The sequence below is a fragment of the Penicillium robsamsonii genome, assembly GCF_028829455.1.
Source record: "Penicillium robsamsonii strain IBT 29466 chromosome Unknown utg000003l_segment0_segment0, whole genome shotgun sequence".
Lineage (NCBI taxonomy): Eukaryota > Fungi > Ascomycota > Eurotiomycetes > Eurotiales > Aspergillaceae > Penicillium > Penicillium robsamsonii.
This window is the reverse complement of record NW_026643221.1, coordinates 1397784-1419909: the sequence shown is the minus strand read 5'-3', so window position 1 is coordinate 1419909 and position 22126 is coordinate 1397784. Positions and strand designations below refer to the sequence as shown.

The 22126-nt window shown below is 48.9% G+C and overlaps 9 protein-coding genes across 9 annotated transcripts; 5 read left to right on the top strand and 4 right to left on the bottom strand.

The window, feature by feature from the left end:
* Positions 1–1097: 1097 nt before the first annotated feature.
* N7447_005276 (p53-like transcription factor DNA-binding) lies at positions 1098–2967 on the top strand (the record flags this gene model as incomplete). The annotated part of the gene is made up of 2 exons (XM_057229538.1): positions 1098–1249; positions 1338–2967. The coding sequence occupies 2 exons, from the start codon at positions 1098–1100 to the stop codon at positions 2965–2967; spliced, it is 1782 nt and encodes a 593-aa protein (XP_057084628.1).
* A 741-nt stretch (positions 2968–3708) lies between these two features.
* N7447_005275 (cleavage/polyadenylation factor CFT1) lies at positions 3709–8217 on the bottom strand (the record flags this gene model as incomplete). The annotated part of the gene is made up of 7 exons (XM_057229537.1): positions 3709–4792; positions 4848–4923; positions 4977–5175; positions 5235–5600; positions 5653–5820; positions 5873–6186; positions 6246–8217. The coding sequence occupies 7 exons, from the start codon at positions 8215–8217 to the stop codon at positions 3709–3711; spliced, it is 4179 nt and encodes a 1392-aa protein (XP_057084627.1).
* Positions 8218–8762: 545 nt separating this feature from the next.
* Positions 8763–10634, top strand: N7447_005274 (uncharacterized protein; the record flags this gene model as incomplete). Its single annotated transcript, XM_057229536.1, has 3 exons — positions 8763–9312; positions 9373–10380; positions 10450–10634. The coding sequence occupies 3 exons, from the start codon at positions 8763–8765 to the stop codon at positions 10632–10634; spliced, it is 1743 nt and encodes a 580-aa protein (XP_057084626.1).
* A 357-nt stretch (positions 10635–10991) lies between these two features.
* Positions 10992–11655, bottom strand: N7447_005273 (uncharacterized protein; the record flags this gene model as incomplete). Its single annotated transcript, XM_057229535.1, has 4 exons — positions 10992–11056; positions 11116–11180; positions 11241–11299; positions 11353–11655. 4 exons carry the CDS (start codon positions 11653–11655, stop codon positions 10992–10994), a joined length of 492 nt encoding a protein of 163 aa, XP_057084625.1.
* Positions 11656–12092: 437 nt separating this feature from the next.
* Positions 12093–13726, top strand: N7447_005272 (Atg14 domain-containing protein; the record flags this gene model as incomplete). Its single annotated transcript, XM_057229534.1, has 2 exons — positions 12093–12747; positions 12786–13726. The coding sequence occupies 2 exons, from the start codon at positions 12093–12095 to the stop codon at positions 13724–13726; spliced, it is 1596 nt and encodes a 531-aa protein (XP_057084624.1).
* A 345-nt stretch (positions 13727–14071) lies between these two features.
* On the top strand, positions 14072–15555 carry N7447_005271 (putative ZIP family zinc transporter; the record flags this gene model as incomplete). Its single annotated transcript, XM_057229533.1, has 3 exons — positions 14072–14099; positions 14154–14333; positions 14396–15555. The coding sequence occupies 3 exons, from the start codon at positions 14072–14074 to the stop codon at positions 15553–15555; spliced, it is 1368 nt and encodes a 455-aa protein (XP_057084623.1).
* A 167-nt stretch (positions 15556–15722) lies between these two features.
* On the bottom strand, positions 15723–16477 carry N7447_005270 (sugar O-acetyltransferase; the record flags this gene model as incomplete). The annotated part of the gene is made up of 3 exons (XM_057229532.1): positions 15723–16026; positions 16081–16317; positions 16374–16477. The coding sequence occupies 3 exons, from the start codon at positions 16475–16477 to the stop codon at positions 15723–15725; spliced, it is 645 nt and encodes a 214-aa protein (XP_057084622.1).
* A 548-nt stretch (positions 16478–17025) lies between these two features.
* erg10B (acetyl-CoA C-acetyltransferase) lies at positions 17026–18472 on the bottom strand (the record flags this gene model as incomplete). The annotated part of the gene is made up of 5 exons (XM_057229531.1): positions 17026–17541; positions 17608–18100; positions 18158–18233; positions 18291–18340; positions 18408–18472. The coding sequence occupies 5 exons, from the start codon at positions 18470–18472 to the stop codon at positions 17026–17028; spliced, it is 1200 nt and encodes a 399-aa protein (XP_057084621.1).
* A 270-nt stretch (positions 18473–18742) lies between these two features.
* N7447_005268 (U5 snRNP component Snu114, putative) lies at positions 18743–21881 on the top strand (the record flags this gene model as incomplete). Its single annotated transcript, XM_057229530.1, has 4 exons — positions 18743–18762; positions 18810–18949; positions 19005–21233; positions 21319–21881. The coding sequence occupies 4 exons, from the start codon at positions 18743–18745 to the stop codon at positions 21879–21881; spliced, it is 2952 nt and encodes a 983-aa protein (XP_057084620.1).
* Between the last annotated feature and the right edge of the window lie 245 nt (positions 21882–22126).

Here is a 22126-nt window from a genome sequence, read left to right as displayed (position 1 = left end):
ACGAGAAGGGGCGTTTTCTGATCCTATGCGCCGCATATTCTGATTGGTCCCTACATCTGCATGTCAGACAGCCGATGATGATCATCCTTGAGGCGAATGTGATTGCATTGTTGAAATGGAAGAATGGAATTATGTATACTGTAGATACATGATTTGATTGGAATGTTGGAATATTAAAATATTAGAACAACCATAGATGACTATATATTCACCTAGACCTATTCAGACCTACATAGTAGACATAGGAGGCACCAATACTCATCCCAAACCCCAATACGGAATACCAATGTTTAATATTAATATGTGGCGTTTTCAGGAAGTCAACCCGAAGCAGCAGTACCTTAATAGGCAGGTGGGTATTCATCATAAAAGCGAATGATCTCAGATTATACTAATACTCAGCATTAGAATATAGAATGCTGTAATCCGTATTGGGAGTTATCATATTTCACATCTTGATCTTCAGGGCCCAGCGAGAGCCGAGAGCCGGCGATCAAGTCTTACCCCATCGGTGCTGAGGGATTTGCATGTTAATTGTTATTGGAGATCTTGAGATACTCCCGTACCACACCCGTGCCCCCCCCCCCCCAAAAAAAAGAAATTAATGGAATTATCAAAGATTAAATGGAAATTAAACATAAACCTTTTATCTATAAAAAGATGACTCAGCGCTGCGTTCGTTCTCCGCAAAAACCACGGCTCCACTATTCCCCGAATCCGTTGATCGTTTGGCAGAACGGAGATTCCTCTCTCTCTCTCTCTCTCCGGTGATTTGCTCTTTCTTTCTCTCTAGGTACTCTCCAGGGCTAATATACCTATATACTATTTATCCACTATAATCCTGACCTTTCCATTTCCGTCTCAAATGTCCTCTCCGCCTTCACTCCCGCCTTAGCCTATCTTTCCGCTCCGTTGCTTGCAGCATTCCCCAGGTCTCTACTCATCCTTGGCTTCTCTGCGTCTGACCTCTTTCTCTTACCCTTTTACTCTCATCTTTTACTTCTCCTCTTCTTCTTCGCTCGACTGTCTTTATATAAAAGACAATCCTATAAATCTCCCTCCCCCGCATCGTGTGCCTCCGTATCGCAGCTCTGACCATGGAGGGCTTCGATACTATGGCGGCGATGACACCGTACTTGGCTAGTCCATTGGGTCTTGGGAATTTGCAGGGTCCTGACTATCTCAATGCGATGTCCGGCTTGGATCTACCGGATCACCGGTCCAACTTCGATTCGGAGACCTTTGTTAGGTGGGTGATTAGATCTCCAAGTGGGACGAGAGGGGTGGATTATCCACTCCGCTCGGCTGGGAAATTGTTTTGCTAATTTGATATATAGTGAGGATCTCACTTTCGCACCTCCTAATTTGTCACATCAACTGAGGCGCTTCTCTTCCGCATATGATGACCCTTTCACTGAGATGGCGGCGCCCTTTGACCCAGCGCCCCAGGAACAACCCCAGGACTCGTCGATCGACCACAACAATAAGCTGTTGAGCTTTTCGCTACCGGTATATCACTTTACGCTCCTCGACTATTCCATGCGCCGAACCAACTTATCGGTGTCGGCTCAGTTGCACGGGATGTTCTTTCTCGCCGAGTCCCCCTATACAACATCCCCTTCGGAAAATGCCCCGCCACAACAAGGTGCCGAGTTGACGTGTTATCGTCGCAATCTGTTTCAAATTACCGGCTCAGTAACTTTGCCCCGCGGGATGCGCTATATCATGACGGAGCAAGGCGACCGAATTCCCATCCTCGCCCAGGAACTCACCGTATCAGCCACAGAATCCGTGGAAGGAAATCCGGTGAAGATTATCTCGGTGCCATGGAAGACCCCCTCGGCGGCTGCTGCAAATTCTGGCACGGCGCCAGAGGAGGGCAACCCTAGCACTGGTTCTAAGATCGAGAAGGAGCCTCCCCCAATTCCCTTGGATATCATGGCGGGTCAGGATCTGGATTCGGACTACGCGACCTTCCCTATTGCCTGGAAACGCCTACAATTCCGTGTCGCGACCGCCAACAATGGTCGTCGGAAGGAGCTACAGCAACACTTCGTCGTCCGACTCAAGGTGGTCGCGACGTTATCCACTGGTGCGAAGATCCCCATCTCAGAGGTGCAGTCAGGTCCCGTCATCGTTCGTGGCCGCAGCCCACGCAATTTCCAGTCACGCAAAGATCTCCCTCTTAGTGGGAGTGCTGCCGCTTCGCGAAAGAATGCCCAGGCCAGCTCTTCGAATGCCGCCATGAACCGCACACCAACAAGCGACACCGTCCCGCGTCGGGCCAGCGTGACTCCAGCCAAGACGAAGCCAGCTGCCCAGAGCAGCTCTCCTGAAACAACATCTGTCCCCCCACCGAGCATTATGCAGCAGACCAAAGCGACATCGGAATGGACCCCCATCCCGCAGTCTAATTCAAACAATGTCATGTCTCATGCCCCAAAGTCAATGTTCCCCCATTCCAGCCCGGAGCAACTCTCCCAGGCGACAGACCCACATCGCCGCGTCAGTTCCACAACAGCGGCCGCTGCGCCAATTAATCTGTCGTTGCTAGACGAGGAAGAAGGCGGTGACCCTAATCTCCATCTTGATCAAAAGATGGTGTCTCCTTTCACTGCTGAGATGTCACATCAGCGATCGCTGAGCCTCGACCAATCTGCCCCGCCTTCTAAGATGCGCAAGCTCTCTCATGCGGTCTCTCAAACTCCTTCGCGGAGTGTTGCTTCGTCCATGCCGTTGCTGGAAACTGCCAACCTACCCCACTCATTCGCATCGTCGCTCCCCTTTCCGAACGAAAGCACCGATCTTCTCTACGAGTACTTCCCCCTCGGGTTGGATGATTGGCAAGCCCCCGTCGACGCCGTCTACCGACCACATGTAGTGCATCACACTAACATGCCGGAGATGAAATTCGTGGCGTCCAGAGGCCGGAGCAAACGGTACTTCACTGCAGAAGATGTGTGCTAAACCCCTCAGTACTGGGATGCTGGGCTAATGGCGCTGGGTGACGTTTGTCTTTTTCTTCTCGCATCTGCATTGTCACTCTGTTATGAGGTATTTCTTTACTTCTTTTTTTCTTTACTGCTTTTTCTTAGACTTGGCTTTGTGTTTTCCCCTGAAATACAAAGTACAAAACATCGTTGGTTTCCAAGCTGACATGCCAAATGTGTTACTGATATTGATGCTCGTGGGGGCTCGGGTGGGATTTGGCATGTACGATTTCAAAGATCTGGTTCTCTTTGAATTCGAATCATGCAAGGCGAAAATGGCGAATGTGGCGTGCTGAGGTGTTTTGACTTAAGTTATTGTCTTTTGTTTTTGGGTGGTGAATTTTGGGATTGGGATGGGTTTTGGATTACTTGGATTACCCACGTTGGACTGGTTGGGATAGGTACTAGGGTCTCTTGTTTTTTTCTCCATCTCCCTTTTGGGTCCTGGTTTAGTTATATCCCATTGTGTTATGATATCACGCTATTTACTTTATCGTGATGGGACTTCCTCGGTGTAGGCTGAGAGAATCTTCAGCTATACATGTTCTCGTGGCATGCCATATATTGATAATCCCATCTCGGGCTGAACATTTATTTTTTTTTCTTTTGGAGATACAGACAAGCTACTATAATCAATTCGCACGAGGAATATCACTCAGTGGGTCGGGGTTTGTAATTTCCTTAAAACTAATGCACCGAAAGACGTCTATTTCTGGCATCATAGATATCCGAGTCCATCACCGCCAATAGTCTCCAGATCAGCCTTGATCTCCCACTCCGTCGCGCCGACCCGGCCCGCAATCTCGGCCTGTCGCTGCTTGCCCATATTCAGCCATAGACGCAGTAAATTGCCATCAACCATACCACGTCCTGCAGCGCCATCACTTTCAATGGCCCGGAAAGCACGCGGGTTCAGACCGGCAGGGTGTTCGACGGTGTTGATCAGCTGAGACTGTAGCGCCGATAGTCGACGGTATGACTCCTCAGGAACCGACGTCACAAGCGCCAGGGACCCGTTCTGGGAAGCGATGAGAACCTGGTGTGTGGCGAAGGTCTGATCCACGTCCATTGCTTCCTCAGATGACTCTGTGAGCTCGGATGAAACTGGTGTGCGCGGCAGAAGGGTTACCGATGTTGCGAAGTTGCCTGTATAGAATTTGCTTCGGCTGAGGAGTCGATCGCCGTTGGAGGACTTGGGGTCTTCGGGGTCGTATTGTAGGACGTGCAGGTTGCAGTCGCTGTCAGCGACTAGCATGTACAGCTTGTTCCCGTCTGGGAGGAAGTCGGCTGCCACCACCTCCAGATATTCGGGGTCTTTGCCGAAAAGTGTCATTCTATATGGGTCCTCTGAGTAACCGGCGAACCAGAGACCTTTCACGGCATCTCCCAGGATAACCATGCCGGTGCCCTTGAGCTCTTTGGCGACATTGACGTAGCATTGCATATCCATAAATGCAACGGGAAGAAGGCTCCCGTCTTCCTTGAGACCTCGGACCATGCACTTCTGTCCCTGGGCCACGATTATGAACCCTTGGCCACCGATGCCAGACAGTGCGGTCACTGCACCCTTCACTGACTCCTTGCCAATCAGCTTGAGTTTGCGGCCTGTCTCTGGCTTTTCTGGGTCTGGGGCCACTTTAATCACATCAAAGACATACACTGTTCCGCGAGCTGGCATATCTTCTCCCTTAGCAATGGCGGTTCCGACGACGATTAGATCCCTCCGCTCGTGTGTATTCTCCGAAACCTCAATGTTCACATTTTTCACTGCTGTCACCTGCTCATCAGGATCCAGAGGGTAACTATAAATATTAGTATTCGGATTCGTCAAGCCGCGGGTTTTGTGGGGGTTTTTACCTGTCGATGATGGTCCATGTCTTGGGACTAACGACCTTGATGCTGCTTTCGGGAATTTTCGGACAGAATGATAGTTCTTGAGATAAATTTAGCACAGCACGATGGGAAACGCTTGAAGCAATAACGAACCTTCATTCCGCCACTCAGGGTGCAGGTCATCACCCTCCGGTAACTTAAAGTCACCTTGATGGCTTGTGCCGAGAACATACGTCTCAGAAGACGTCGAGTAGGCCAAGAAATCGACTTGCTCTTCAATTGGAACTTTGCGCAATGTCCACGGATAGTCAAATTGTGTCTGAGTGGGTAGTTGACATGTCCGGATACAGCTCTGAAGAGAGAGAATTAGTAAATGTAAATAGCATAACAATTATGAACGAAAAGACCCACCTGAGAATCCACGTAAATGAACCCATTTTCACAGCCAGTGTCGGCCGAGTCAAAGGAACTTAGCCAACGTGTGAAGCCTCCTCTGAGACGAATGATGTGCGGTGAGCTCTTTGCTGTCCTAAAGACAAAGCTCGATGAAGCCCCAGGCATAAAGACGGTGCTAAACCCTGAGATATTGGGAAGAACCCTCAGCGGTCTCAATCGCTGTTGCTTTTTTATTTGAGAGGATGCCTCCCCTGAAAGGTTTTTTGATAGAACATAATTTGACTCTCGGAATAATTGCAGGCGACGAGACGATCCATGACCTGCATTTGCCGGGGCTAGGCTCGGTTTGTAGAATACGAGATCGTCATTTTCGGTTCGAACCTAGAATGCTTGGGTTAGAGATCAGAGAAAACTATAGAGGAAAGGTTCTTACAATCAGATAGGGTGAAAGGCTAGAAGTATCACCAAGATTGGCAACAACGAATTCTGTCAGGGTTTCCCGAGTATTAGATCGTTTCGGGGGCTCGGTCGATAATACGGGTGGTAAGCAGTCGACACCCTCAATGACCGCGAGCAATTGCATGTCAGAAAGGCGGAATATCTGTATAATATGTCAGAACCAATGCCTGCATTTTCTTTTCACGACGACTTACCGATAGCTTATACTCCAGATTCAATAGGAATAGAAGTACTTCGCCTTCTGAGGAGTCCTTCGGCGATGAGCCTGCAACACCGAATGACTGAGAATTATCATGATAAAGGCATCCGGAGCGCCATTGGGAGGAGCTAATCTCATTTGAAAGCGACACTTCATCGAGGTCACCACTTTTATCCGCCTGAAGAAGCAGTACTGATGAATCATCCCGAATAATCATAAGATAAGGATCAATAAAGCTCGCGCTCACAGCCACGCGCTCATCGCTGGTGTCTTCATCCCAAACGGGGTAAATTTGTGACAATCCCAGATCTGTGGAGTCTCACGATTAGCTTATGCAACGTTTGCTAACAGGCTGAGATAGACTGTACCTATGTCGTAGCTTCTGACCTCATTCCGCAGAACCTGGACTAGACGAGTATCGCCTGCCAGAGATCCAATATCAATTGTACAATCTTCGTTCGGGTTGAACTCTGATGCCTTGAAAGGCTTCAAGCTTTCTTCCTCCACGACGAAGACCTCGTTCACCTCCTGCTCCGAATCCGTAGACCGAGATATAACCACATATTGACGAGAGGAGTTGTCTGTGCTGGAGAGACCTCTTCTTTTGGTGACGCTGGCTGACCAAATACCATCCGCATCATCGACTTTCAGAGACATGGTAGTCAAGGGATCGATTTCACGCTTGATGACTACCAAGCCACCACCTCTGCCTGAGCCCTGAGATGCCACCAAGTCCAGTTCTGCGGCAACACTTTCAGTTGTATCATGACTTTTGGAATTCGTATTCGAGAAAGCTTTGCCCAAAGTGATGTCCCTCAGTGGCCCAATGCTAGGAAGTTGATCGTTCAGTCGGAAGTTATAGAATTCGGGGGTTGAGTTGTCGGTCCCCATGCGATTATCGATCTGTGTCAATCCAGGCGCCGAGGAATAAAGATCATCATCTTCCATCTGGTCATCATCATCTGAAAGATCATCAAGACCATCGGCTGTGTGTTTTGACTCAAGCCGAGCTTTCTTAGTAGAGGCAGATGAATGCGACCATTCTAGAAGCACGGAATCGGCGTCTTCGCTGCCGATGAAGACGTTTCCATCTCCGAGACAAGTGGAACATGAGGCGGCCGACTTCAGAATATCTCCACCTGCATGGGACGGAAGGGGATGAACAGTGATACCGGAGACAGATCGACCATCAAGTTTGAATTTGATCAGTGCCATGTCGCCGGACGCAAGTGCTAGGAATAGGTCGCCGCTATCACCACCAAGTCGCTCAACCACGCAGCCTTCGAGGCGGAACGCCAAGTCTGATTGGTCGGTCATTGAAAATGAAGAAACCTGCCTTGAAAACTCATTCACTCCCACCGCATTGGTTTTACCAGCTTGGTCCACATGAACAATTTCATTTGATCCAAGAAGCAAGGCACCTCCTACTGGAAGTGGGAGTGCCACGACTTTGAACAGATCACTAGGAAGACGAGATACCGAAAGAAGGGTGGTAGAAGCGCGCTGCTCAAGGTCCAGTGTAAACACAGCGTAGAATACCACATCTTTTCTTTCATGAAGAAGGGCAGTGGAGGTTGCGACTTGAGAATATAAAATTCCAAACGTGGGCTCCCTGTATTCGTATAGGAACGCAAGACTGATGGGATGTAGCAATGAAGGGTCCAAGGTAGTCAGTGGCAGGACGAAAGACGAGGAGTAGGGTGTTTGGTGCGCTGGTCCTTCATTGCTCTTCTCGATCTGAGCGCCTCCACCAGAGTTCTGATTTGGGCGTTCTCCGTCAAGCTCCGAGTCATAGTCATCCATCACCAAGTCATCACCCGCCTGATGAAAGGGCAAAATCGCAAGGTTGCGGATTCCAAAGTTATACACCGCGCATCTACTGCTTGGGTCAACGCTCAGAATGCTCCCACACCGGCTCAGATCAGGCACCCAGGGGCTGCGGGTCAGATCATCCCGCTCGTAGTAGTGGATGGAAATTGTTGAGATTCCATAACGCTCAGGATCCCACTCGATCAAGCTGAGCTTGGCATTGCGGACTGCGATTAAGATGGCTTCTCCGCCACTCTTAGTGTTCAAGATTTTGACTCGGCTTAAATCAGTCACGGTTCCGGATAGTGGGTATTCTTTTTCCAGTACTAATTTCGTTTCTGGTTGAGAAAATTGTAAAGAATGAGGTTCTGAGCCTTCCTTCTGTGGCTGAGGAGAGACCTTAACGAGAGAGAAAACCTGCAATAGAGAAGTTCTGACAACGATCAAATTGCTGGCGGTTGCTGAGGTGAACGGAATTGCCAAAGCATGGGTGACCCCCGTGGGGGGTAATAGCTCTGTGTAGCACTGCATTTTGAGACTGAGTCCACCGTCAAAGCTCGTAGAAGGCTTGATACTGCTAGGAAACCGCCAATGAGCTAAATTGTGTTTTTGATATGGCCTGAGATGCACATTGCAATTGTTAAACCCAGGGACGGAAAATTGAGAACGTGAAGCCTTGTAAGCACAAAGAGAGAAACACAGATAAAAAATTTAATATAAACACGAGAAGCGATCAAGATCAAGATCAAGATCTCTGCCTTGTGCAGTTAAGTTTGTAGCTCCTTTGAAGCGGAAGCAAAGCGGAGATGGGAGCGGGTCAGCTGACTGGTCTGGCAGAATCGAGCGGCCAAAATATTCTGCCAGATAAATCATACCGCCATTTACTGCATATGCCTCAAAATGGTTTAGCGCCGAATTAACAATGACGACACAGGCGATCGCCAGAGCTTCGAAAGGGAAGATTTTGATTTAATATTGTAGGTCTCATTCCTGCCATCATACCTTCATTCTTTTGCTAGAAGTGTTGATGCAGACTTCACAACAAATCTGCACAGTGTGAACTGTTATCCTGCAATATGGCCCTCCTTCAAACTTCCCTTATCTGGGCTCTGTATGGGGCGGTGGTAGCTATTCTACTGGCAGTGGCGTCGGTGTTTATCTATGTCTACCAAACTCCCCGCGACCGCTCTCCTTCGGTCACTCTGACTTGCATCATCTCTATTACTAGTCTTCTCGCAACAGTGCTCTTGCTGCCTGTCGATGTCGCTTTAGTATCATCGACTACATCGTCCAAGTTAGGCCAACGAAAGGACTGGGCATCACAGGATGTGGTGGACAGAATCACATATTCATTGACCATCATCTATTATTTCCTCTATTCCTTGGATGCTCTACTCTGTCTTCTAGTCATTCCCTTCACATATTTCTGGTATGAAGAATATGACGACGTTGCGACCGAGTTGGGCGAGCAAACTGTGGGCCAACGGATTTGGGGTGCCCTCAAATACACGCTCTCATTTGTTGCAGTCGTGGTTATATTGTTCCTAGTTGGTTTCTTTGTGCCAGTGTCACAGGGAAATAATGACATGGACCTGGATTACTTCAGGCGCTTACTGACTGAAAACCGTGAGTATCCGAGTATCCTGGGGTTTGACAGAACCGTGGAGCTGACATAACTCTTAAAAGATGGCGAGCGTGCCCTTACCTTTGCTCTTGGTCTATTGATGACGATTGGGCTCTGTCTTTATGTCTTGTACACATCCGTGGGACTGGCCCTTCTGCCAATCAGTTTGATCAAGACTGCACCATCAGTCTCCAGTGCTACATTGCAAGCGAGCAGTGCACAACAACTTGACACAAACCAAGAGCGCCAGCGGCAGCTCGAGGGACGATGTGCTGGAGATCCCGAGCTCCTGTCCTCCAAGGACCGCCGAGAACTTGATACACTGGTGCGGGAAGAGAGAACCCTGATTCGCCGCCAACGTCTTGCCGAAGAATCCCAAGGCGGAGGCCGCAGCTGGTTAATGAGGGCATGGTACAAAATCGGAGCAGTGTTCCGTCCCTTCAAGCTCCTGGGAGGCATATTGCTACTTCTCATTGCTTTCCTCACGTGGGTATCCATGTTCTTGACAGCAATCGACAAAGCCATGAACTCGATTTGCAAACATCGTTGTGGATACATCCTCGCACATGTTAACATCTTTAACCCTGTCAACTGGGCACTTGTTAAATCCGCCAGGTTCTTTCCCATTGACTACGCCATATTTACCGCACTTGTATTGCTGTTTTTCTGCAGTTCTGTGGTTGGAATCGCTGTGGTCGGAATCCGCTTCCTATGGATTAGGATTTTCCAAATCAGAAACGGCCACACATCTCCCCAGGCTCTGCTCTTAGCTACCGCCATGTTAATGCTAATCATACTAGCGCTGAATTACTCCATTTCGATGGTAGTCGCCCCCCAGTATGCCACATTCGGCTCACAGACATTCTGTGACCGCGATTCGGGTACCTTCATCGGGAAGCCAGATTGCTCAAACAGCAAAGAACTTATCAAGCCATGCTCAGAGCTGGCAAAAACTCCCGCTGCGCAGCAAGTGTGCACACCCAGTGTCGTGAGCACATTCTTGAACCGGGTCACCCTGAACTACCCATTCTTTGGAGTCGTGTTCTTTTGGGCCCAGTTCGTCTTCCTAGGTATGTCTAAATATTGTTGCGTTGCTACCATAATTGCTTGTTCATATTGATCTAACACCAACACTGCAGGCTTGTATCTGATTGTCTTTGTTACTTCCCTTTTCCGTTCACCTCAGTTGGATGAAGCGCAGCTCGATGAAGATGCCGAGGAAGCCGAGGAGGAAGGCTTATTGGCGAATACCGGCAGACGCTTTAATGCCAGCTGGCAAGACATCATAGGGAGAGCTGCCCGGACTGAACGCTCCCAGGGCTAATCACCGAGGCCTTACAGATGATGGTGGCTACGAGCCTCTAGCCTCTAGCCACCGAGACCACATATGTGCCAGAGCTTAAATAGCCCTTTTTTTACCTGCAATAATGATTTGTGATGTTCCCAGCAGTCCCAGTTGAATGACTCCAAGCATTCAAATGGTATCTTCCTTTATCTGTAGTACATTTGGTTTTATTTTAGTTTTAAGCCATCATACAAGTGAGAAATACATGATGGATGATACAAGATGAATGCTTTTTGCATACTGATCTAATCCCTGTCTTGGAATATCGATTCTCAGATGAAAGGGGCAGAGTAACATAATTTCATAATTGTCATAAATGTCGTGACCATCAAGTGCTTAAACTTTCATTTGATCGTTTAGCAAAGCGAGAGCATTTTGGAAAGCCTTTACTACTTCCGCATCTTCAACAGACGAGCGATCAGACCTTGTTTTCAAATTAAAAGGGTAAGAGAAGACTTACAATGCTTCTTTTTGTTTTCCACGTTGACTTCGGAATTTTGAACATGCTGCATTTGGGTCTTAAACCTGTAGAACATTTAATTATTCGTTCGTTGATATCTTAGCTCAAAGCTGGGTTGGTCGAACCTTTTTAAAGCCCTGTTCTCATCTTGCGAAACGGTAGTTTGAGACCATGCCATGAAAACCTGCCAGTTGATCAGATACAGAATTACGAGTAGTATGTGCTTCGAAAACTTACTTCAAGAAGCTTGGCTGTTTCAACTCGAAGATTCTCTTCTACTCGGCCGTGTTCTTCCATTGCATCGGCATATTTCCCTTGAAGTTGTTCCCAGTCGCAGTCCTCGAGTCCTTGTGTTAATTCAGAGACAAGTGGAAACTCATCATGAATATGGGTCGATGTACGAGCTTCGACTGGTGATTGAGGGCTCTTGCTCTCTTGGAAGCTCCCACTGCCTGGAGGGCTTTTGCTTCCTTGACTGACACGGGGTGATATTGCCCCCGGTCGAGGGATTTTGCTGGTCCTGTTTGGTGTTGACTGCATACTGAATTCGCTGACTGGTAGAAAGATGTATCAGAACAAATCCATATCAAAACCAATGATTGATTCAATAGAATCTGAAGTCTTTTGTTTTGATTCGTGGATGTTCCTATCCAGAAGATAAGGTTCGCGATAACGGAGCGTCAGGTGACGTCGACAAGTGCATGTGCACACCATCCCGTCTTTTCTTCTCTTCCTCTCTAAAGAAACATTGGCTAAGTGATGCGAACTTGACATGCTGGGCTTGAAGCCGGTCGTATCCTTTATATCAGCATATTACTTGAGTCATGTGGGATTTGCATCTATTTGATGACCCCTTCACTCCACTATATGGTTCTCGGCGGCGACTCAAGTAGCACCCATAATTATCCTCGAACGCAACATGGAAATTCCCCTTACGCTCTCAAAGAACAGCTGAAAATAAAATCGAATTGTCTGCGATGAGCTGTTCCATATGCTCACGTGTCCCTCATTCCCGCCTTTCTTTCCACTGTCCGACATGTGCCCGCAATGAGCTATATCAACTACGAATCGACAGCACCCAAGTTCTTCTAGAGAAAGAAGTCCTTGGAAAGCAAATTGAGGTCGCTGTTACCTGTGATAGCTCCTGTGATTTGTCTTCCCCGCACGAACAAGACCTGCTCGATACGGATAAACCTTGCTCTCCCCGCTGGGTCCTCCAAACGATAAGCACTCGACATGCAGTGTCTTTGGCAAAGAGAGAATTGGTTTCACACCAGCTTGAGGCTTTGAAATCAGAGGTAGAAGCCAAGAAAGCCGAGATTGCCAAACGAAAAGAAGCCTTAGCACGCAGACGCTCTGATGCCGAATCTGCCAAATTTCAACTTGAAGAGCGGGAAGCTGGAATTCTGGCGGGCGTTCAAAATACCAGCAAACGGGTGGAACACGTTTGGCATTCCCTCCATAGCAAGACGGCAGAGTCACGTATCTATCTTTGTCGAGAAGTCGCCAATCTCTATGGCCTGCGGAAGGTTACGAAAAAGAACCAAAATCGGGAGACATATATGCTTGGAAGTGGTCTTATCGTTGATTTGAGGGATATGAATGGCAAGTTTTCACCGTCGCTTCCAAACAGTTATTCATCCCGTGGCATACTAACAGGGCCAGTACAGGTATACCACAAGAACAGATATCCTCCTCTTTTTCTAACATCGCTCATCTTCTGGTCATTGTGTCGCACTATCTCTCCTTGAGACTTCCCGCCGAAATTACATTGCCTCACAAAAACTATCCCGTGCCTACAATCTACAATCCCTCGGCATCATATCGTTCGCGCGACGGTCAAGACGGAGCTGATCACCAGTCTTCGTCAAGTCCAGCCGCATCAAGGACAGTGGACTCGCGCACCCATACACCACACCCGCGGCCTCTCTTCATTGATAAGCCTCTAGCCCGACTAGCGAAGGAGGACCCCGCAACATACGCCTTCTTTCTTGAAGGAGCCACTCTCTTGGCGTGGAATGTTGCATGGTTATGTCGAACCCAAGGGATAAACCTCTCATCGGACTCTTGGGAGGAAGTCTGCGATATTGGAAAGAGCTTATGGCAACTGCTGGTTGCTCCGCCAGCCCATCCTTCAACTCTAATGCGAGCTTTTGCCGGCCGAGACACACAGACACAGATGAAATCTGCCAAAGATTCACCCAAAACAACAATTCAGCGGACCACTTCTTTTCCAATGTTGGGTCACTATTCTCATGGCACGGCACATTCGTTCTTGGGGGCATCGGAAGGAGTTGAATTCATGCGAATATGGAAACTCCCAACTCCAACCAAGATTGTGGATAAATTGAAGTCCAATCTTCAAGGGGAAATGGCCAGTGCGGAGTGGGAATTGCTAGAAGAAAAAGAATGGGATGATGCGGTCATGGATTCACCTGAGCCATCTGTTCCGCAAACCCCCAAGGGCATTGTCTCGGGCTCTCAATCCTCGAGGGTAGAAACGGACACAGACAGCAGAGCTACAAGTTCAAAAACACGTTCTGGGAGGACTCAAGGCGATGCTTCCCGACCTAAAGGTACTAAAGGTTGGACTAAGGTGGGCAACAGGTAGAGGCAGATCGGCTTAATATACCAACTATTTCCATGTATATCATATCACTTTAGTAAAACACCAAATCCCAGGACGCGTATTGCCCACGTGTGATTCAGTATGACTAAGCCAAGGGGCCCGGAGTCGAGACATTATCGCGTGTCCCAAACCCCTCTAGCTTTTTTTTTTTTGTTTTAAAAGACTTATGTGTTACTAATTTCCTTGTTGATTTCCCCTACCCTTGTGTTGACCCAATTGTGTGACTACCTATATCTCTTTGACGTTACCCGGCCTACCCTCAAACATTCCCCACGGCAGTCCAACTGGGGATGTCATTAACAGCTTCAACAGCTTTGAGATAACAAAATGCAGCATGCGCAGGATTTACCATCAGGTTAGCAATCTTTACAAATCCATCGTGGTCGGTTTCTAACTATGTTCCGAGCAGACTTCAAGCGTGCCATCTCCGCAATCTCAGACATCCCCGATGCTCTCTTGCGGGCAGAGCTTCTTCGGCGAGATGGAGCTTCAGCTGATACACCGACATGCGGATCCAAAGATCGCGGGTCTTATAACACCCCGTTGCATGTTATGGCATTGTTCCTCATCCTTGGGTTGAGTACATTCGGTATGCACTAGCTTCTCTCGGATCCCTCCAGTTAACCTTTTCTAATTCTGAAACTACGACAGCTTGTTCTTTTCCGGTTCTGGCACGCCGTTTCCCCGGTCTCCCAATTCCTCGTCGGTTCCTCTTTATATCGAGACATTTCGGAACGGGCGTATTGATCGCCACGGCATTCGTCCATCTACTCCCCACAGCATTCGTCTCTCTCACCGACCCATGTCTCCCTCGATTTTGGAGTCAAACATATCGTGCTATGGCAGGTTTCGTTGCAATGATAGCAGTCTTTGCGGTCGTGATCGTGGAAATGTTCTTTGCGATGAAAGGCGCAAAGCACGTGCACGGAAGCGAATATGATAATCTCATTGGCGAGGCTAGGCGTGACTCAATTAGGGATGGGGGAGATCCAGATGTGGATTACTCGGGGCTAGAGGCCCGGCAGGTTTCAGACAGTATCAATCTTGATAGCATGAACAACTCCAAGTTGCGGGCAACGAGAGCTTCCGGTTCGGACCATGAATCGGACCGTCTTCACCTGACAGACCCATCACCTGATAAGGAAGACGATGTGGATGACCTCGATGGGTTGGATGATTACATGGATGACGACGCGCTTATCAGCGGAGAGGCAGCCCATTCCGCGCAGTCACGGCCTGTCCACCGGCATCGACCCCGTGCAAGCGAAAGCCACCGGCAGCCGACCGATACAGATGCGCCAATGCAGAATCCGCAACGTCAGCTTCTGCAATGCCTCCTCTTGGAAGCTGGCATTTTGTTTCACAGCATCTTCATCGGCATGGCGCTCAGTGTTGCGACTGGCACATCCTTTGTCGTCCTGTTGATTGCAATCAGTTTCCATCAGACCTTTGAAGGTTTCGCCCTGGGATCGCGGATTGCGTCGCTGATACCGGATCTGTTCGCTCCAAATTCCATGAAACCATGGCTTATGTCACTGGCATACGGAACGACAACACCCCTTGGCCAAGCCATCGGTTTGGTTCTACACAATCTCTACGATCCTGCCAGCGCAACAGGTCTGCTGATGGTTGGCATCACCAATGCGATTAGCAGTGGTCTTTTGCTCTTCGCGGGTCTAGTGGAACTCCTCGCCGAGGACTTCCTAAGCGAGTCAAGTTATGACACCCTCAAGGGCAGACGGCGTGTTGAAGCTTGTATATCTGTTGCCTGCGGTGCTCTCCTCATGGCATTCGTCGGAGCCTTTGCTTAAAAGCATTAATTATTGATTGGGATTTCTCGGTTATAACGTCTGATAGATTAACGAAGCAAGCGATCTTTCCTCTTCTAAATGTTTAATAATAGTCTCTATTCATTTCAGGAATTATTGTGGCTATATACTCCATCCCGGGGGATTCTCGTGAAACACTTGATTCCTCTTTATTCCGATCTAATAACTCGAGCGGGACTACCCACTGCAACACTCAAGGCTGGTATATCCCGTTTTACCACGGAGCCAGCACCGATGGAAGATCCATGGCCAATAGTGACTCCAGCCAGGATCGTCACATTCGCTCCAATCCAGCAATCATCGCCAATGGCAATAGGTTCCGTAAACTCCAACCCTTTATGTGCCTTTCGCTCTTTGATCCCTGTCTCGTGTTCTCCTGTAATGATGTTGACATTAGGACCAATCATAACGTCATTCCCAATAGAAACTAGGCCGCAGTCCAGGACAGTGAGACTTGAAGGGGCTCGGGTTAGATTTGGTTCTTTTGCTTACAGAAGTTCGACTCACTGGAAGTTGGCATAGAAACCGGTGCCTATACTGATATTGCAACCGTAGTCTACGAAGAGCGGAGGCTCAATATATACTCCTTGCCCAACACGTCCAAAGAGTTCTCGAAGTATGTCTTCTCGCTGAGAGACTACTTGCGATTCGGGGGCTTCCGATGAAACAGGTGCATTGAATGTAGTCATCAAACGTCTTGCTCTAGACCTTCCCTCTATGAGTTCGGGGCCTAGAGGGTTGTATCTGTATATAAATTAGATCCTTTTGAGTGTATACTAGAAAGGAAGTGTATCTCTTACAGCATCCCCGATATCATTCGTTCATATTCCTCTCCCCAGAAACGATTCTGGAGGGCCCTGGCTTTCTCAATATTCTTATTGTCCTTTTCGGTTTTAGGTATCATGGCTGAGGTCTTGAATGATATCGAGATAGATAATCTTAGGCTATCGAGGTTCATCTTCTCACCTGGGTAGAGTGGTTGCTTTATATATTCCTGAACCATCAAAGTACCCCTTACCCCGTATACGTAGGCAGTGCACTAATACAGCTATCCATGATCCAATAAGCAATGAGTTTATGGATATATCCCCCATCACTATTGATATATATTACCGCCGCTCAGATTCCAGTGACCAATGGGTAGAATAGAAATGGGGATGGAATACGAGCTGAGTGCCTCAGCCTTGAAAATCTAGAATACCGGCCCTCAAACCGCGACTCTTCATCAATATCAACACGAAGCAAGTGGGAAGCAGAATATGACACAACGATATCTCATTAATTATTCTAAATACCGAGAAATGGTACTGATACTGCGAATTTTCGTTGCCGCAGAATGGGGTATGTCTGCAGAGAACCAAGTACCTTCCCCGTCAAAAATGAACTTGGTATTTCATATGCAAAGAACAAAGGTCGTTTCACATCTCCGTTTTTCGTTAACAGAGTTTATCTTTAAATGGACTCAAGCACCAGGGCACTAGCACCGCCACCACCGTTACAGATGCCGACGCAGCCAAGCTTGCCGCCCTTGGCGCTCAAGACACCGAGCAAGGTGGACACAATACGGGCACCACTGGCACCGAGAGGGTGTCCAATGGCGACCGCACCACCGTGGATGTTGACCTTGTCCTCGGAGAGACCGAGGAGCTTCAGATTGGCAAGAGCCACAACACTGAAGGCCTCGTTGATCTCAAAGGCATCGATGGAGTCCTGGGTCACACCAGCGTGCTTGAGAGCCTTGGGGATAGCCAGAGCAGGAGCAGTGGTGAACTTGCTGGGCTTGTGCGCAGCGTCACCCCAACCCAGGATCTTCGCAATAGGCTTGAGGCCGAGCTCTTTCACCTTGGCCTCGGAAACCAAGACAACGGCAGCGGAACCGTCGTTTAGGGGCGAAGAGTTGGGGGCGGTCACGGTTCCAGTGCCGGGAATAAAGGCGGGCTTCATGGCGCGGAGCTTCTCAGGGTTGAGCTATAAACCGAGAGGAATGGTTAGTCAAATCCACAATAATCCACCGCAGAAACCAGAGGTACTCACGTTCTTGGGCTCATCATCCTGGGAAATGGTCACACCGGGCTTGCCACGGAAGCCAGGGATCTCAATGGGGGCAATCTCGCTGTCGAAAGCACCGGCCTTCTGGGCAGCCTGGGCCTTCTCGTAGCTGCGGATAGCATAGTCATCCTGCTGGGCACGGTTGAAGCCGTGCTCCTCGGCGCACTCCTCGGCAGCAACACCCATAAGATCCTGCTTGCCGTAGGCATCGGTCAAACCATCCTTCTGGATACCGTCAACCAGAGTCTGGTTGCCAAACTTGGTACCGCTGCGAGAGGTTTGCAGGTAGTGAGGGGTGTTGGACATGGACTCAGTTCCACCAGCGACAACAATATCGGCGTTTCCGGTCATGATAGTCTGGGCACCGAGAATGATGGCCTTCAGTCCAGAAGCGCAGACCTTGTTAACAGTGGTGCAAACGGTAGACTCGTTCAGGCCAGCACCAATGGCGCATTGTCTGGCGGGGTTCTGTCCAACACTAAACGAAGACAGGTCAGTCTCAATTGTGGTATAAGACGTAGCAAAGATAACTTACCCAGCAGACAAGACGTTACCAAAGAAAACCTCCTCGACATCAGAGGCATTGATGCCCTCAGCCCGCTCGACGGCCGCTACAAATTACTATTAGTATTGAAGATGGGTGGTATAGTTTGGGTGATATGTCGTACCCTTAATGGCATGTGCACCAAGCTGGGGAGCAGTCAAGCTGGAGAGAGATCTATAGTAACCAATGTCAGATAAGGTTCCAGGGGTAAAAAAAAACAGAAGAATCCGTGAATGCTCACCCCAGGAAAGAGCCCACGGGAGTACGGGCAGAAGAAACAATGTAGACGGGAGGAAGAGAAGACATTTTGGCAAAAAAAGAGAACGGTTATGGAAGTAGAGAAGAAAAGGGAGAATATACAGAAGAGAAAGGAGACAAGAGATCAAAGAGGGAGGGGCATCTATAAGAGTAAATTGTACGGTGGAGAGTGAGGAGCTGTACGGTGTAGGCACGAGTACTCCGAAAGGACGCACGGACCAAGTGAAAGTTGAGATCCTCAACTTCTCCAGCATCACGCGTCTGGAGCTACGGTCCCTCTTTTTTTTTCCCTTCACACATTCACGTTCTCCATTCATTATGGATGACCTCTATGATGAGTATGTTTCTTTAGCCCTACATCCACGATCTTACTAATTGTACGTAGGTTCGGTAACTACATCGGCGATGCCGAATCCGACGAGGAGCACCATGAAAATGTACAGCCACAAGCCTTCAAGTTCGATGAGGCTTTCGATGATGAAGAAGAAGAGGAAGTAAATGACCTACAATTGATGGAAGTCGATGGTATGTTGATATGCCTGATTCGCAATCTGCAACCTCGCTAATTTCGCATCTCCAGAAGGACCTTCCAATGCGGTCATATTACACGAAGACAAGCAATACTACCCCAGCGCACAACAAGTTTACGGCGAGGATGTCGAAACCATGGTCCAGGAGGAAGATGCGCAGCCATTATCGGAGCCCATCATTGCCCCCGTCCAGCAGAAGAAATTTGCGATCGCAGAGACCGAACTCCCACCCGTACACTTCTCTCGAGAGTTCATGTCTGATCTCTTGAACTTCCCAGCACAGACAAGGAATGTTGCGATCGTTGGTCACTTGCACCATGGAAAGACTGCTTTCATGGATATGCTGGTCAAACAGACACACGACCTAACAGAGCGGCTAGAGAAGCGCACAGGACGGAAGAGAGAAGAACAATTGCGATACACCGATGTCCATTTCCTAGAGAGAGAGCGCGGTGTCTCAATCAAGTCGGCACCGATGACCCTCGTTCTTCCAAGCACTAAAGGCAAATCTCACCTGCTCAACCTCCTTGATACCCCCGGGCATGTGAATTTTGTTGATGAGGTGGCTGCCTCTATCCGCCTAGCTGATGGTGTGGTACTGGTCGTTGATGTTGTCGAAGGTGTTCAGGCGAATACTGAGCAAATTATCAAGCATGCAGTATTGGAGGATCTCCCCTTGACCTTGGTCGTTAACAAGATGGATCGACTCATTCTTGAGCTCAAGCTTCCTCCCAATGATGCCTATTTCAAACTGAAGCATGTGATCGAGGAGGTGAATACGATTATCGAGAACATTTTACCCGGACAAGGCGAGCGACGACGACTGAGTCCCGAGAAGGGCAATGTTGCATTCGCATCAAGCTCGATGAACTGGTGCTTTACATTGCAGTCATTTGCCCGGATGTACGCAGACACTTACCCGAGCCTGGACTCGACACAATTTGCTACGCGACTTTGGGGTGACGTCTTCTACAATCCCCAGAGCCGAAAGTTCACTCGCAAAGGAGTGGAGGAGAACGCAAAGCGATCATTTGTCAAGTTTGTCTTGGAGCCGATTTATAAGCTCTACTCTCACACACTGAGCGAAAGCCCCGAGGATTTGAAACAGACTCTAGCTAGCGTCGGCGTCAATCTGAAGCCATCTCAGCTGAAGACCGATGCCAAGGAGCTGCTCAGTCTGGTCTGCGAAAACTTCTTTGGACCCGCCACCGGCTTTGTGGACATGGTTGTTCAGCATGTTCCTTCCCCGGTGGAAGGCGCCGAGAGGGCATTGGAGCGATACTACACTGGGCCTTTGGATACCAATGTTGGGGCCTCAATGCTCGCTTGTAACCAAGACGGACCTCTGGTTATCCATGTCACCAAACTCTTCAGCAGTACCGATGCTAAAAGCTTTTACTCGTTTGGAAGAATTATGAGTGGCACAGCGCGGCCTGGTCAGCAGGTCCGTGTCCTCGGTGAGGGCTACACGCCGGAAGATGAGGAAGACATGGTAGTAGCAACCATCTCCGACACGTGGATTGCGGAAACGCGTTACAACATCCCGACCACCGGTGTCCCCGCCGGAAACTGGGTTCTTTTGGGTGGTGTCGACAACTCTATTGTCAAAACTGCGACGCTGGTGCCCCTGAAGCTCGAAGATGACGAGGAGGCGTACATCTTCCGCCCAATTCGGCACATGACCGAATCAGTGTTTAAGGTCGCTGTTGAGCCGGTCAATCCATCAGAACTTCCCAAGATGTTGGATGGATTGCGGAAAATCAATAAGAGCTACCCCCTCATCTCAACCAAGGTTGAGGAGTCCGGTGAGCATGTGGTTCTAGGAACTGGCGAGCTTTACATGGACTGTGTGCTCCATGATCTCCGGAAACTATATTCAGAGATGGAGATCAAGGTATCTGACCCCGTTACACGCTTCTGTGAGACTGTGGTGGAAACCTCAGCCATCATGTGTTACTCGATCACTCCGAATAAGAAGAATAAGATCACGATGATTGCGGAGCCTCTAGATGATGGGATTGCAGAAGATATTGAAAGCGGTAAAGTCAGTATCAAGGATCCCATTCGGAAGGTCGCTCGATACTTCGAGGACAATTACGACTGGGATAAGCTTGCCGCCCGAAGCATCTGGGCGTTTGGCCCGGATGAAATGGGTCCCAATATACTGCAAGATGACACTTTACCCTCTCAAGTGGATAAGAAACTTCTCGGTACTGTCAGGGATTCTATCACTCAAGGCTTCAGCTGGGGTACACGGGAAGGCCCTCTTTGTGAAGAACGTAAGTTTTGACTTCCCTCCCCTCATTCGCCAGTGATCTTGTAGTCTCGGTGAAAATGATGAATGTGACACTAATTGAAGGTTAGCCATTCGAAACACAAAGTTCAGGCTCACAGACGTCTCCCTGGCCGATCAGGCTATCTACCGCGGTGGAGGCCAGATTATCCCCACAGCCCGCCGAGCTGTTTACTCCTCCTTCCTCATGGCGTCCCCACGTCTCATGGAGCCGATCTATTCTTGCACAATGACAGGACCTGCAGACGCCGTGGCCTCGGTATACACAGTCTTGTCTCGCCGAAGAGGTCACGTCCTGTCAGACGGTCCTATTGCGGGAACACCTCTTTACTCTGTACGTGGATTGATCCCCGTGATTGACTCGTTTGGATTTGAGACCGATCTCCGAATTCACACACAAGGTCAGGCTATGGTAAACCTTGCGTTCGATAAGTGGAGCGTGGTTCCTGGTGATCCACTAGACCGTGATATCAAACTTAAGCCCCTAGAGATGGCCCCTGCCATGGCCACTGCCCGGGACTTTGTCTTGAAGACACGGAGGCGCAAGGGTCTGGCCGAAGATGTTACTGTGAGCAAGTTTTTGGAGCCGGAGCTTTGGAAGGGATTGAAGGAAAGTGGTGTGTTGGATTCATGATCTGAAGAAAATTTCACTACTTAAAAAATAGGATTGGCTACGGGGAGGGGGAGTGCTTCCGGTGTTCAACAATCTTATTAGTAACAAAGTTCATACATACTTCTAATACTCATTCCAATGCAAGTCATTCAAAATCTAAAGTCATTCGTCGTAGGCGGTCGTCACACTAGAGGGCCTGGTCTATTTGCCGGGTGATGGGTCGTCATTGCACCAATGCAATCAGACCCCGCTTATAGTACAAAGGG